This window comes from Pleurodeles waltl, chromosome 11, assembly GCF_031143425.1.
Source record: "Pleurodeles waltl isolate 20211129_DDA chromosome 11, aPleWal1.hap1.20221129, whole genome shotgun sequence".
Taxonomy (NCBI): domain Eukaryota; kingdom Metazoa; phylum Chordata; class Amphibia; order Caudata; family Salamandridae; genus Pleurodeles; species Pleurodeles waltl.
In genome coordinates, this window is record NC_090450.1 from 707083291 (window position 1) to 707096647 (window position 13357).

At 44.8% G+C, this 13357-nt stretch overlaps 1 protein-coding gene across 1 annotated transcript in view; it reads right to left on the bottom strand.

Annotated features, from left to right (window-relative positions):
• Nucleotides 1-1210: 1210 nt before the first annotated feature.
• Nucleotides 1211-13357, bottom strand: part of LOC138265132 (neurofilament medium polypeptide-like) — a 43269-nt gene continuing 31122 nt past the window's right edge. Inside the window, exon 3 of the mRNA XM_069212674.1 lies at nt 1211-5514. Within this exon, the coding sequence (XP_069068775.1) occupies nt 4462-5514 (1053 nt within the window). The 3' untranslated portion in view covers nt 1211-4461. The remainder of the gene's footprint in view (nt 5515-13357) is intronic.

The following is a 13357-nucleotide window of genomic DNA, read 5'->3' on the forward strand; positions in this document are numbered from 1 at the left end:
AGGGAAGCAGAGAGATGAGGACGGGGAGAAGAGGAGAAATAGGGAAGGTGGAAAGGAGAAATAAAAAAGTAAGATAGGGGAGGGAAGGCAGAGGGAATGGAAGGTAAGGAGAGGGAAGGGAAAGGATAAGGAAGGGGGGTGAAGGGAGAGGCGATGGGGGAAGGGAGAAAGAAGGGAAGTTGAGAGAATGAGAGTAAAGGGAAAAGGAAGGGAATATGATGGGCAAGAAGAGGAGAAATAGGGAAGGGGGAGGTGAGGAGAGACAGGGAAGTGGAGCAGATAGATAAGGAAGAGAGGGAAGGGAATATAGGGAAGGGAAGTGGAGTGGATGAAGGTAAGATGATGAAGGGAAGAGGAGATATGAGGAAGGGAAATGGAGAGGAGAAATAGAAAAGGGATAGGAAATATAAGGGAAGCGTAGATATAGAGATGAGAGATGGAGGTAATCGAAGGGAAGTGGGAAGGGAAGAAATCTAAGGGGAAGGGGAGGATATGAGAGAGGAGGTGAAAGTAGGTGAACGAAAGAAGGGGTAGAGAAGGGAAGGAAAAAGATGAGAAGAGGGAGGGGTGGGAGTGAAGCAAAGTGAATGGACTGTGAGGGAAAGAAAGCAAACAAAAGGAAGGAAAGTCAGGAAAGGAAATTGAAGGGAAGGAGGGAGACCAAAGGGGATGGGGCATGGAAGAGAATGGGAGGGAATGGAAGGAGAAGAGAATGAGAAAAAGGGAAAAGAATGGACTAGAAACAAAGGGAACAGAAAGGAAAGGAAGGGAATGAAAGGTCAAAAGAGGGGAAGGGAAAGTAAGGGAAGGTGAGGGGAATGGAATGGAAATGGAAGGGAAAGACAATACAGGTATGGGGTGAAGGGTAGGGGAGTGGAGTGGAATGGAAAGGGGATCAGATGGGATTGGAGAGGAGGGTAGAGGAGAGATAGGGAACACGTGGAGGGAGGTGAGAGGAGAGCTATGGAAGTTGATAGAGCGGAACGTGGTACCAATTTACTTGCGTTCGGATGCTCTTTAGGTCGATGAATCTTTTGACTATGTGGGAACTCTCTGTACTATTAATCGATCAATCACCTCTTATCGATAATCAATAACGAACATAAGCAACACCTTGAACAACATAACACTTAACAATTAATCCAGAATACATTTCGGCGAACCCTGACCTTTCAGCCAGGAATAACCACACCAGTTTATTGCAAAGTTAGTGAATTTATTTCCCTATATTAACAAAGCTAGCACGATATAGATGTGTCTCAACACCAAATGATAAACATATATGAACATTAATAGCTGTCCATATCGTCGAAACAAGTGTAATCTATGTAGCATTTGAATCACAAGGCATTCGATAGTGGCAATACAAAGCACTAATACGATAATCTGTAATGGGCTAATTGCGTACATTTAGTCAGCATAACAAGATCTCCAATTGCATCGTGCGACATATGGAATCCTCATCTAACCTCAAATTAGCATCAGCATGTGGGACTTCATGCAAAAAACGATTTGGCAACATCAATTTAGAAAACTCCTAGCTAGGGTCCTTCTCAAAATCAGCAGTTGGTTACCTAAAAGAAACACAATGCAATTTTACAATTTCCTTTCATAATTACCAATTCCAATCAGCAATCAATGAAGTCTTCGTCTCACAGGTACCGTTTCTCGATCAGCATGGGACGGGACAAAGGGGCAGGGGTGAACGGGGCAATTGCCTCACGGCGGCAAGATAAGATTACTACTTCATGCAAAGGGGCAAATCAAAGTTAAAGTCTCTAGGGCAAGAATCATTAAAGTCTCTTTCTCTCGACTAGAGAAAGCATCAAAGTCTCTCAAAATGGCGTCGCAGCAAAATGGGTCATAGTAGCTACGAAGTCAAAATGACGGGATGTCCGAAGATAGAGAGAGCTTCCCTCTCATGCACCTGGGTTTTATAGACAACAGTTCAAGTCCAGTAGGGTCTTCATTGGAGGGTTCATAGGTTAGCTTCAAATTGACCAATCAAAAACGACAGTTCTCAAGCTTTTACTTAAGCATACATTATCCTTGGAGATGGGTACGCAATTTGCAACATTGTTTCTCGATTAGCTTACTCTCAGAGGCTCCATTGTCCGCACCTGCAAGCCGACCTTGAATTTAAGAGAAAATATGCCATGCTGGCACCAACTTTAAGATAAGCATGCGAGCAGTCTCTGTGGAAAAGTACAGCTTCAAGCAGAAATACACGTTTAATAGCACAGTGGAAAAATACGAACGTTTAAACCGTGAGACCAGGCAACTAGGCCAAAGCCTCCGCTAAAGTAATGCTAAGCTAAGGCATTTCAAATAAGCAAATCGTAGCACACGTTTATGATTATGTCGGATTAGTGCATTTCTAATACACCACGTTATATAAAGCACGCGTATAAATGATGGCAAACTACTCTGAGGGCACATTTTGTCCCCGTACAATCTTTATTAATTCGGTTAATGTCACACATGATTATTTCAGCACTACGTTTATGCGTTAATAAATCAAAACCTTCATTTTCTGCTTCATCAATCCCTCCTCTGATGACTACTTGTCATCACACAAATTTAGCCCACAAATTTTATCCCATTAAAATTCTGTCAGCTCCCTTTTCCTTTTAGTTCCCCTAGTTTGCTCTTTGTATTCTTCCGCCATTCTTTTCATTATTTTCTCCTCCTTTCTTCTTTTAATTCTCTCCATGATCATTATTATTCCCCTTTTTATTCCCCAAATTCCAAATACGCAAATTATCACTATTAATATCCCTTCTATTATTTTCAATAATATTCCATTCCAAATTCCCCCAATCCAATGTCCCACTGAAGCAAGTCCCTTTCCAACCTTCTCCCACACTCCTGGTTCCTTCAGTTCCTTCAAATCTGCACTTTCTTTTGTTAGATTAGCAAGCATAGTTTTAATTTTCACACTATTATCAGGTATATAGGTGCAGCAGTGACGTGCACCAATCATTTTGCAAACGCCTCCATCCTTTGCTAAAAGAATGTCTAAAGCAAGCCTATTTTGAAGAGTCATAGCTCTTTCCGCTGCAAGTTCAGCATCCATCAGGATTATAGCACCTGAAAACTTTGTCAGCATGTTATCCACTATAGTAGACAACTTTCTTATTTTGATGGAATTCAGCACAACTCCTAATGAAGGAATCATGGCTCCAAATATATCACCTACCACAGCAGCTGCGGTCTCTCTTTTCTGGATACGGTGGGATCCAGGTGTCTTTTTAATCATCGATATGTCATCCAGTTGATAAACCTTCGGAAACACTATACCTAAATAACATCTTCCCCACCATCCCTTTGGAAGATGATAATAGGCATTATGCCCACAAATGTAATACACCCCTGGAATGACAGGGTCAAGTCCGTCCATCATGAATGTCCATTTGGCCTTAAAAATAAACGTATGTTTGCATTCACTCGCTCCTACAAAAATATTGTCATAGTAAGATTCACCTCGATATATACAAAACTTCCCTACATGCCAAGCATCTAAAGCTATTTTCCCTTGTGTCTTTATAGCAGCAAAATCATAATTATCTACTGAAGTCCTCTTATGCAGTTCTTTTTCTAACTTCGCCTTCATTTGAGCCCTTCTATCATCTGTGCGATCTAAAAAGCTTATTTCTACAGCAGAGACGGAGCAAGTAAGGTTCTCCCTATGAGCATGAGCCGTTTCAAAAGGTTGCATTGGCTCGAAAAAATCCCTCATAATTTTGTAATCCCAATATTTTGCAGTCTCGCTCAGCTGCGCTATTATAGGGACATAAGCAAAGGTAACATCATAATTTGAGAAAAAATACTGTATGTTAGATTGACCATAAAACCTAGACATTACTATACTACATGTAATCCCATACGTAAGAGGCATGTGGTGATAAGTCACCCCTTCCTTTACTGACGTCGGTATCTGGGTACACACATAACAATCTTTCGCATCCATAGTCTCAACATACTCTGTTAATAAGCGATAGAAAACGTTATACGAAAGCTCTTTCTTATCGTGCAAGAGCCTCTCATCCATTGCTAGTCTTTTCAATGGTGTTAGTTCAGTGACAGTAACAGGAACAATAGTAGAAGCAGCAATAGTCTCATTCTCACCCTTTCCATGCATTCCAAACACAATTGCCATTATTATTAGTACACATGTTAGTACCAAGCCTATACACACGTATTTACAATATTTCTTTCTATTGTTTTGCATAGCGTACCCAGGCATGATCTGTATAGAATCAGAGAGCTAGAAGCACTTATAAATGAAACTACTTAGCAATTCAGTTACAAAGCTTGAACGAGCACAATGTTCACACCGTCTTCTTCAAAAGGCCAGTCACTTTTCGGTTAGCAGCATTTGTCTCAATTCGGTTTAGCAATGTCTCAGCTGGTTGTTTGTCCCACGTTAGATTGCAGCAAGCAATGCCATTTACTACCGTTTCAATCAACAGAGTCTATGAAACTTTTCTTTTCTATTGGTATCTCTTCTTCTTCTTCGTTCTCGATGCTTAGAGATACAAACTCATCAGTCCAATCATCATTGACTGCATATGCCCATTCAGGACCGGAATACCTCTTGTTTGGTATCCTTTTCCTTTTCAATTTAGCTTCTCTCTTGGATTCTGCTTCGCTGGCACTCTCCTCCTTTGCCAAGTCCTTTTCCTCACTTGACAATTGTTCCACGACGGTCACTTCCTTTCTTTTCTCTTTCACTTTCGGCCTTCCTCCTGCGTTCAAACCTTCTTTACCCTTTTCTTTTATCGGTGAGATACTTAGTCTTCTTTTTGCACCGTGTCCGTTTGATGGACCTGCGATCTTTTCTGTAGAGGTTTGAACTCTTTCGTTCTGCTCTTCTTTGTCCCCACCTTCAGGGGAATCAGTCACGTTTTCCTTTTCTTTTTCTGTATCGTCTGTTTCTGGGAAAGCCCCCTTCTGCTCAGGCTCTCCTGCCTTCTCACTCTCCTCGAGCCCTTCGTCACCGTTACTTTCTTCAGGCTCTGTATCACTTTCAGCTGCTTCAGGTTCCTTGTCACCTTCAGCTGCTTCAGGCTTTTTGCTACCCTCAGCTGCCTCAGGTTCTTTGTCACCTGCAGCTTCGTCGTCACTGTCTGAACTTTCTCCTTGGTCTTCCCCAAGTGAGTCGGACTCTTCGTTCTCCAATAATATCTCTTTTTCTCCTGCTGTTGCTTGTTCGCTTTCAGTTCGCTTTTGTTCTGTCTCAGCACTCGGCACCGTTTTATCAGGCACTGGTAGTTTCAGCGCTTCAACTTCCTCATCTGTGGGACACAGCACCTTCTTTGTATGACTGGCGTGAATCCAGTTGGGAACCCCCGCGCACTTCACAGCGGTAGTTGTTGTCAGGATCACTTGGAAAGGGCCTTTCCAACGGGGTTCCAGACACGACTTCCTCACGTGCTTCTTTATCACGACCCAGTCACCTGCTTTCAGGGCGTGTCCTGGACCTTGGATCGGTGGCAAGGTGGTCGCCTCCACCTGGTGAGAGAAAGAGCGAACCACGTCAGCCAGACCTTTGCAGTAGTCTAACACCATATCATCTGTAATATTCAAAAGCATATTTGCGGGAACTGCAGGAAGTCTCATAGCCCTGCCCATGAGAATTTCGTGCGGAGACAATCCAGTTTTTCTATCCGGAGTGTTTCTCATTGACATTAGCACTAAGGGCAATGCGTCAGGCCATTTCAAATTTGTTGATGCACATATTTTTGCCATTCTCGATTTCAGCGTACCATTCATCTGCTCCACCAGTCCTGATGCCTCAGGACGATAGCTACAGTGCAGCTTTTGCTCAATGTTCAGTGCTTCGCAAAGTAACTTCATCACCTCGTTATTGAAGTGACTTCCCCTATCTGATTCTAAAGAGATCGGGAATCCGAAACGTGGTATTAACTCCCTCAATAATAGCTTGGCAACTGTAAGACTGTCATTTCTACGTGTGGGGTATGCCTCAATCCAATGACTAAAAATGCACACAATCACCAACACATATCTTAAACCTCCATGCACAGGCATCTCAATGAAGTCCATCTGCATTCGGCTAAAAGGACCGCTTGCCCTACCAATGTGGCTCGCGTTCACAACTGTTCCCTTTCCTGGGTTCATCTGTTGGCAAGTGACACATCGATGGCAAACTGCTTCCGCAGCTTGGCGAAATCTGGGGTTAAACCAATCAGTTTTGAACAATCTTATCATGGCATCTCTCCCTAGGTGAGCTTGCCCATGATAGAACCGCGCAAGCTGTGATAAGAGACTATTTGGCAAAACAAATTTTCCCTCATGTGAAACCCATAGCTCGTCTTGTCCTTTTATGCATTGTGATTTAATCCAGGAATCTCTTTCATCCTCCCTGACAGTACTTTGTAGTGCTTTTAGTTCTTCTATTGTATCTACGACCTTCAAGGCAAATGCTTCAGCTGGTTCGAGTTCTGGTTCACTTATTGTATTCCAATCATCCCTTAACAATATACAGTTCAAGGCACAAAATCTTGCGACTTGATCTGCATAGGCGTTTCCCAGAGACACATAGTCCTGTCCTTTCGTGTGAGCACTGCACTTTACCACTGCAACTTCAGCTGGTACTTGAATGGCATGTAACAACTCCCTTATTCTCTCCCCATTTTTCACTGGGGATCCTGAAGAAGTCAGGAAACCTCTCTGTGACCACAGTTGTCCAAAGTCATGCACAATCCCAAACCCGTATTGGCTATCAGTGTAAATGGTGACTTTCATCAATGCAGACAATTGACATGCTCTAGTAAGGGCTACAAATTCTGCTACTTGTGCAGAATAGACTCCTTGGAGCCATCCCGCTTCCAAGACCCCTGTTACTGTACATACAGCATATCCTGCTTTCAAAATTCCCACCCCATCTCTTAGACATGAACCATCAACAAAAAGAATTTGGTCATTTTCATCAAGTTTTGTATCCTTGATGTCCGGTCGGGGTTTTGTGCAAAATTCAGTCACCTGAAGGCAGTCATGCTCGACGTCTTCAGCGTTCTCAATTTCAGCATTTTCTCCAGGAAGCAAGGTAGCTGGATTCAACGTAGTGCACCTCTTCAGCTGCACATTCGGTGAGCCCAGAATAGTCGTTTCATACCTTGTGAGTCTTGCTCCAGTCATGTGCTGTGTTCGGGATCGGGTCAAAAGTATCTCAACTGAGTGAGGGACCATGACTGTTACTGGGTGTCCCATCACTATTCCTTCACTCTGAGTGAGGCTGATACCAACTGCTGCTACGGTGCGCAAACACCCTGGGAGTGCTGCTGCAACCGGATCCAAAGTAGCTGAAAAATACGCTACTGGTCTGTTTACGCCACCATGGGCTTGAGTCAAGACAGACAAAGAACATGCATCACGTTCATGGCAAAACAATGTGAAAGGCTTCGTGTAATCAGGCATACCTAAAGCTGGAGCCCTGCACATGCACTCCTTTAATTCAACAAAAGCATCCATGTCATCCCCTTTCAGTTCGATCTGATCCAAGGCATCCTTCTGGGTCAATTTCAGTAGAGGCTTTGCTAGAGACGAGAAGTTGGGAATCCACTGGCGACAGTATCCCACCATTCCCAAAAACTTCCTCACCTCCTTCCTTGTCTTTGGTGGACTCATTTGAAGTACACTGGTAATTCTTTCCTTCATTATTTTCCGTGACCCTTTCTCTATCTGGTGACCCAAGTATTTCACTTTCTTCTGACAGAACTGCAGTTTGGAAGGAGACACCTTGTGTCCATTCCCTCCCAAATGGTTCAACAGAGCAATGGTATCGGCTGTGCAGCCACTTTCTGTCTTTGATGCAACCAGTAAGTCATCAATGTACTGTACTAGGGTTGACTCGAATGGCAACTCTAACTCTTCCAAGTCTTTCTTTAGAACCTGATTGAATATCGACGGTGACTCAGAAAACCCCTGAGGAATTCGGCACCAACTGTACACTCTATCTAGGAATTTGAAACAAAAGAGGAATTGGCTGTCCTCATGAAGAGGCACAGAAAAGAATGCTTGTGACAAATCGATGACTGAGAACCACTCAGCTTCGCAAGGGATCTGAAACATTATCACAGCTGGATTCGGTACGACAGGGCAGCACTTTATTATGATGTCATTTATTTTCCTCAAATCCTGTACAAGTCGGACTTTCCCACTTGGCTTTATTAGTCCCATTATCGGTGAATTACATGGGCTGCTTAATACTTCTTTCAGTACTCCCTGCTTCACGAATTCGTCAATAAGTTGGGCAACTTTCATGAGGGTATCTTGTGGCATGTGGTATTGTGGGGTCTGGGGAAAGATCGCATTGGGCTTTACCATCACTTTTACTGGTTCTACTCCTTTCATCAATCCCACCTCTTTCCCTGTCATGTCCCACACTTTCTCTCCGACTGTTTCCCGTAGTTCTGCTGGGATATCTTCTTCAGTTATCATTGGTAAAAGACAAATCAGAGGATACTCTTCGTCAACTGTTTCTATCTCATCCCCCTCTACACTGTCCTCGTCTTCCCCATCATTGCTCGTCTCTATTGTTATTCCTTCGTTTGAACACATGATCGAGCAACCCAATTTACACAATAGGTCTCTTCCTAACAGTGCTATCGGGCTTGAGTCACACACCACAAACTGATGTACCCCTTGATAGTTACCAATGTTGACTGGTATCGGATCTGTTATTGGGTTCGTCAGATGCCTGTTTGCTACTCCCACCACTTGAACTGTCCTCCCCGAGAGTGGCAAATTTGGTACTTCACTGCTCTTAACTGTTGAACGTGTGGCTCCCGTGTCAACCAGGAATGAGACGCGATGACCCATTACTCTTCCCTCTACGTACGGACCCTTTTGATCAACTTCTAGGGATGCCGCAAGCACACAATCTCCTTCCTCTTCTGAGCTTTCACTCTCCCATACATTATTTATTCCACTCTCACTGTGTAATGGGAACTGTTGTACTGTGCCGTTTGTGCTCATTACCTGACCCGTTACCTGTGGAGGAACCATCATTTGCTGCTGACTCATTGGTGCCAAAGGTATTTGCATTTGCTGATTAGGTACCAAAGGTAACTGCTGTTGCATCGGCTGCATTTGCGTCATCTGCACACGGGGCATCTGCATCTGCTGCGGCTGCATAGGTTGTAATCCCTGCAATTGATTCATGGTCTGAAAATTTGGGTTTGGACCTCTCATTTTCGGTCCTCTCATTGTCTGAAATGCATTGACATCATTGTTTTGCTGACCAACACCTACACCTGCACCTGCACCTTCCTGCACCACCATCGGACACTCGCGTTTCCAATGACCTACGTTTCCGCACGCGTGACACGGCATCACCTTCTTCATTGCCTGCACACCCGTCACAACAGTGTTCAAATCCGGACCATTATTCACAAAACCTCCTCTGCCTCTGCCTCTGCCCTGTGGCTGAAACGCCATGTTTCCTTGCAACTGCGGCTGCTGTTGCTGAAACACCATGCCTCCCTGCAACTGCGGCTGCTGTTGCGGTACCTGCTGTTGGAACCCTTGCATCCCTGGCAACCCTTGCAGTCCCTGCAGACCTTGCAAGCCTGTCTGAGCCGCCTTAAGCTGCATCATCATCACCTTCTCTTTCAGCTTTTTCTGTTTCACCTCAATTTCGTCGCTACAGTATTTCGCATAAGTCAAGACTTCATCAATCGGTTTCGACTGCCAGCAGATCAAATGTGATTTTATCATCTGACTTATATCTGGTCTCAGCCCTTCCACAAATCTGAACACAAAATGAAGCATATCTTTCGCCTCGATTGCTTCCGTGCCACTGTAATTCTTGAACGCCTTCAACAACCTCTCATAGTAACTATGAATCGATTCTTTAGCCTCTTGGGCAGTTCGATCAATTTTCTGCCAATCCACATTTTTGGCGGCAACCTTCGTCTTCAAATGTTCAATCACCTTATAGTACAGACACATCACCATAGGTGATGGTGCACCCGTTTCTCTGTCTCTCTCTGGTTCATTTGTCGGCCAACCTACAGCTCTTTTGCAATCCTCCCACAAATCTGCCGGAACCACAATCTCGAATAAAGTGTTCAGGTCTTCCCAGAGACATTTGGCAAGCTTCACAAACCTATCAGTCTGTTGATACCATTCGATCGGCTTCTCCCTCAGTTTGGGAAAATCATTCGTAAAAGACTGAATATCACTCCTGTGCCATGGTACATGTACTAACTTTCCTCCTGCTGTCTCCCTCATTGGTAACATGGTTACGGTCTCGCTGCTCTGTGGTCTTTTCTCATTGTGTTCTGTAACACTGTCCCTCCTCTTATCCTTCCTCTTTACCCATCTGCTTTCCCACTTGTCTAAGCACCTCCACACTTGGGCACTCTGCAACAATTCTCTAAGGTGTGCCTTCATGCCTGCTGATCTCATGTGTTCAAAATCTGTGGTCCCAAAATCCAACCTATAGCTCCTGCTCAAATGTTTCGTCTTGCCTATGTCAATCCCGTTCCTGTCTGCTACTTCCTGCAAACTTTTATGTACCTTGTTTACCTCTTTCGTGATCTTTGGACATAGATACCTCAACTCCTCTTCCGTGTAGGATTCTAACCTGTTCACACCCATATTTCCTTCCACCAATTCTTGTGCTTCCATGTTCAGCCTCATCCTGCTCAAGTAATCGTCTCCTTTCCCACTGTCTGAACTTTGTGTGGAATTTAAACTGTTGAACCACTGTGTCAGCTGTTGCGCATTTACCCCCATCAGTGTAGCATTCACATCGACTGCCATCGATGGTTGTGGCAACTTTTCAGTGTTCGATGTTAATGGTATTATCAGTGGGGGGCTCGACCTCACCAGTGTTGATTGAGCGCATACGGGACTAAACTCCATCAAGGACCCAGACCCAGTTGGCTGAGCCACTATCAGGGTTATCCCTGGAGTGTTTTCTATGCACCTTCTTTCTGTCCCATTCTGCAGCATTTGTCCCTGTCTGCTCATACCTAAGTTAGGCTGACTATACAAAGGTACCACTGGACCTACAGTAATGGGCAGTGATATAGCATCTGGATTTTGTCCATTTCCCATATTCTGAGGCATGTTCATCCCCATATTATGGGCCATCATTGCCGGCATGCCCATCTGACTTCCCGTCATTTGAGCATGAACATTTCCTCCCTGCATCTGCTTTTGAGGCATCATAAACTGAGTTGATTCAGCTTGTGCCATTGTCGGGTTGTAACCATTCTGTACGCCCCTTACGGTTGGATCTAGAATCATTCCTCCACTGTTATCACTACTGTAGTACCCTGGCATCTGCGGCTGATAGTGTTCTGCTGGTTTCAACACGGGCACATCTGGATACATTCTCCTGACCTGCGGTATCTGTGGGGTGAGCAGTAAGCTCGGATCCTTAGATCCCGATGGTACTCCTGTATTCTGCGTTTCACTGTTCTGTACCGATGCCGGAGGGGCAGAACTGGTACTTGGACCTTGTCCATTCTCTGCATAAGGTGGTGGACGGTCGTTCAGCAACTCCATTATCAATTCCTCATCCTCTAGCTCCTCTTCTTTTCTCAACTTTTCCTCGTCCTCTCTGTCCTTGGAACACTTCCTGTCTGTCTTACAGGTAGCTTTCTTACCTGTCTCCTCTTCATCTTTAGTAATTGCGGGGAACAATTTTATTCCCTGCAATACATCTGACCTACACACCTTCTGCGCATTATCCCACCTAGCATCCGCTAGTGTCTTTTCTACCTTCCTCATCCTTGTTTCAAACTTGTTTTTCTGTTGCTGTCTAGCCATGAGTTCCCATATTGCTAGAGCCTCAAACTGTGCTGGCCTTGGAGGCACCTTCATGTCATACATCGTGAATCTCAAGTTCTCTAGGACCCTTATATTGAATGTCCCATGTATCGGGAATGCTACGCTCCCATGTTTCTCTGTCCACTTGTGCCATTGTTTTAGCCAAAGGCACGGAGCTACCCCTTTTTCCTCCATTACAATGTAAGCTGGTGTGCCCTCGGGCGGCGTCTCCTCTCCTACGCTCGCTTTAATGTAAGTCTCCCCCTTCATCGCACTCCTAAATGCTTTAAGGAATTTCATTTTCTCGTCTTTTAATTCACAAAGTTTATAATCAATAGATCACTGTTATTCCGCAAGATTTGTAATCAATAGGTGACTTTAATTCCCGGAATACTCTTCACCTGCCTTTCCCCTTCCAATCGAGTGCCACGGACTGCGTCCAATCCGTGCGCGACCCTTCTTTCCAACCAACCTATCCCAGCGCGGCTCTTAGTGACGTCACACTCACACACACTGCGGCTGACAAAGCCTCGCGGCTAATCCTCCTTCACTCAGTTCCTCCCGTAACAACTTTTGCATGTATCGCGAGCTACCAAAAACTAAAACAGATCTGTCGGTTTACTACAGGAAGGGTAACATAATCGCTTCAGGACCTTAGGGACTTTTCACTAACCTCGACCACTATTCGATCTCTTTCACCAGCCTCGGCCGCTATTCCGTCTTTCTCAATCCCCACATTCGCAAGCAAATCTGACCCGCAGACCTACTCTCAACTTGTCAATGATCTGTTCTAGTGCACTTAGAATCTCGTCAAAGCCCGAAGTCGAAGTTCCTATCACTCCCTAACACACATACCCACTCGTTGACCACGCCCGATCAACCTACTAAACCGCCCAGACCACAACATGGATCAACATACTCCGGAGTCTCTTGACCTCGCAGGGCCCGTCTCAACAACAACAACCACGTGGACCTTTTTATGCACAAAGCGCCAGACGCACATGAAGTTCGACGACATCCCTACTCTCACACTCGGAGCCGCACCTCCGTTACTCTATGAAGTTCGACGACCTCTCTACTTCTACACTCGGAGTCGCACCTCCGCTATCCTTAAAAAGAAAATCCTCGCAACCTTTTCACACACCCTGCGGCAATAAGCTGTGCAAGCGCAAAACCCTAACTTCACTCATACCATCACTAGTACCGCCAACGCTGTTTCCACATCTCCTTTCTCTCCATTCGCAAGTTCCGAGATCCCGGGAAAGTCGCGGTGGACCTAGCCCATCATCATCTTGTCAATCAGTTTTATCCAGGAAAATCTGATTCAACTTTTCGAATGGGGTCTCAAAATGCGTAACCGTTAATTCGACACCATGTACTCTAATGGTACAGGGTCCCAAAAGACGAAACCGTCCTCTGCTACCATCTACTGATAGAGCGGAACGTGGTACCAATTTACTTGCGTTCGGATGCTCTTTAGGTCGATGAATCTTTTGACTATGTGGGAACTCTCTGTACTATTAATCGATCAATCACCTCTTATCGATAATCA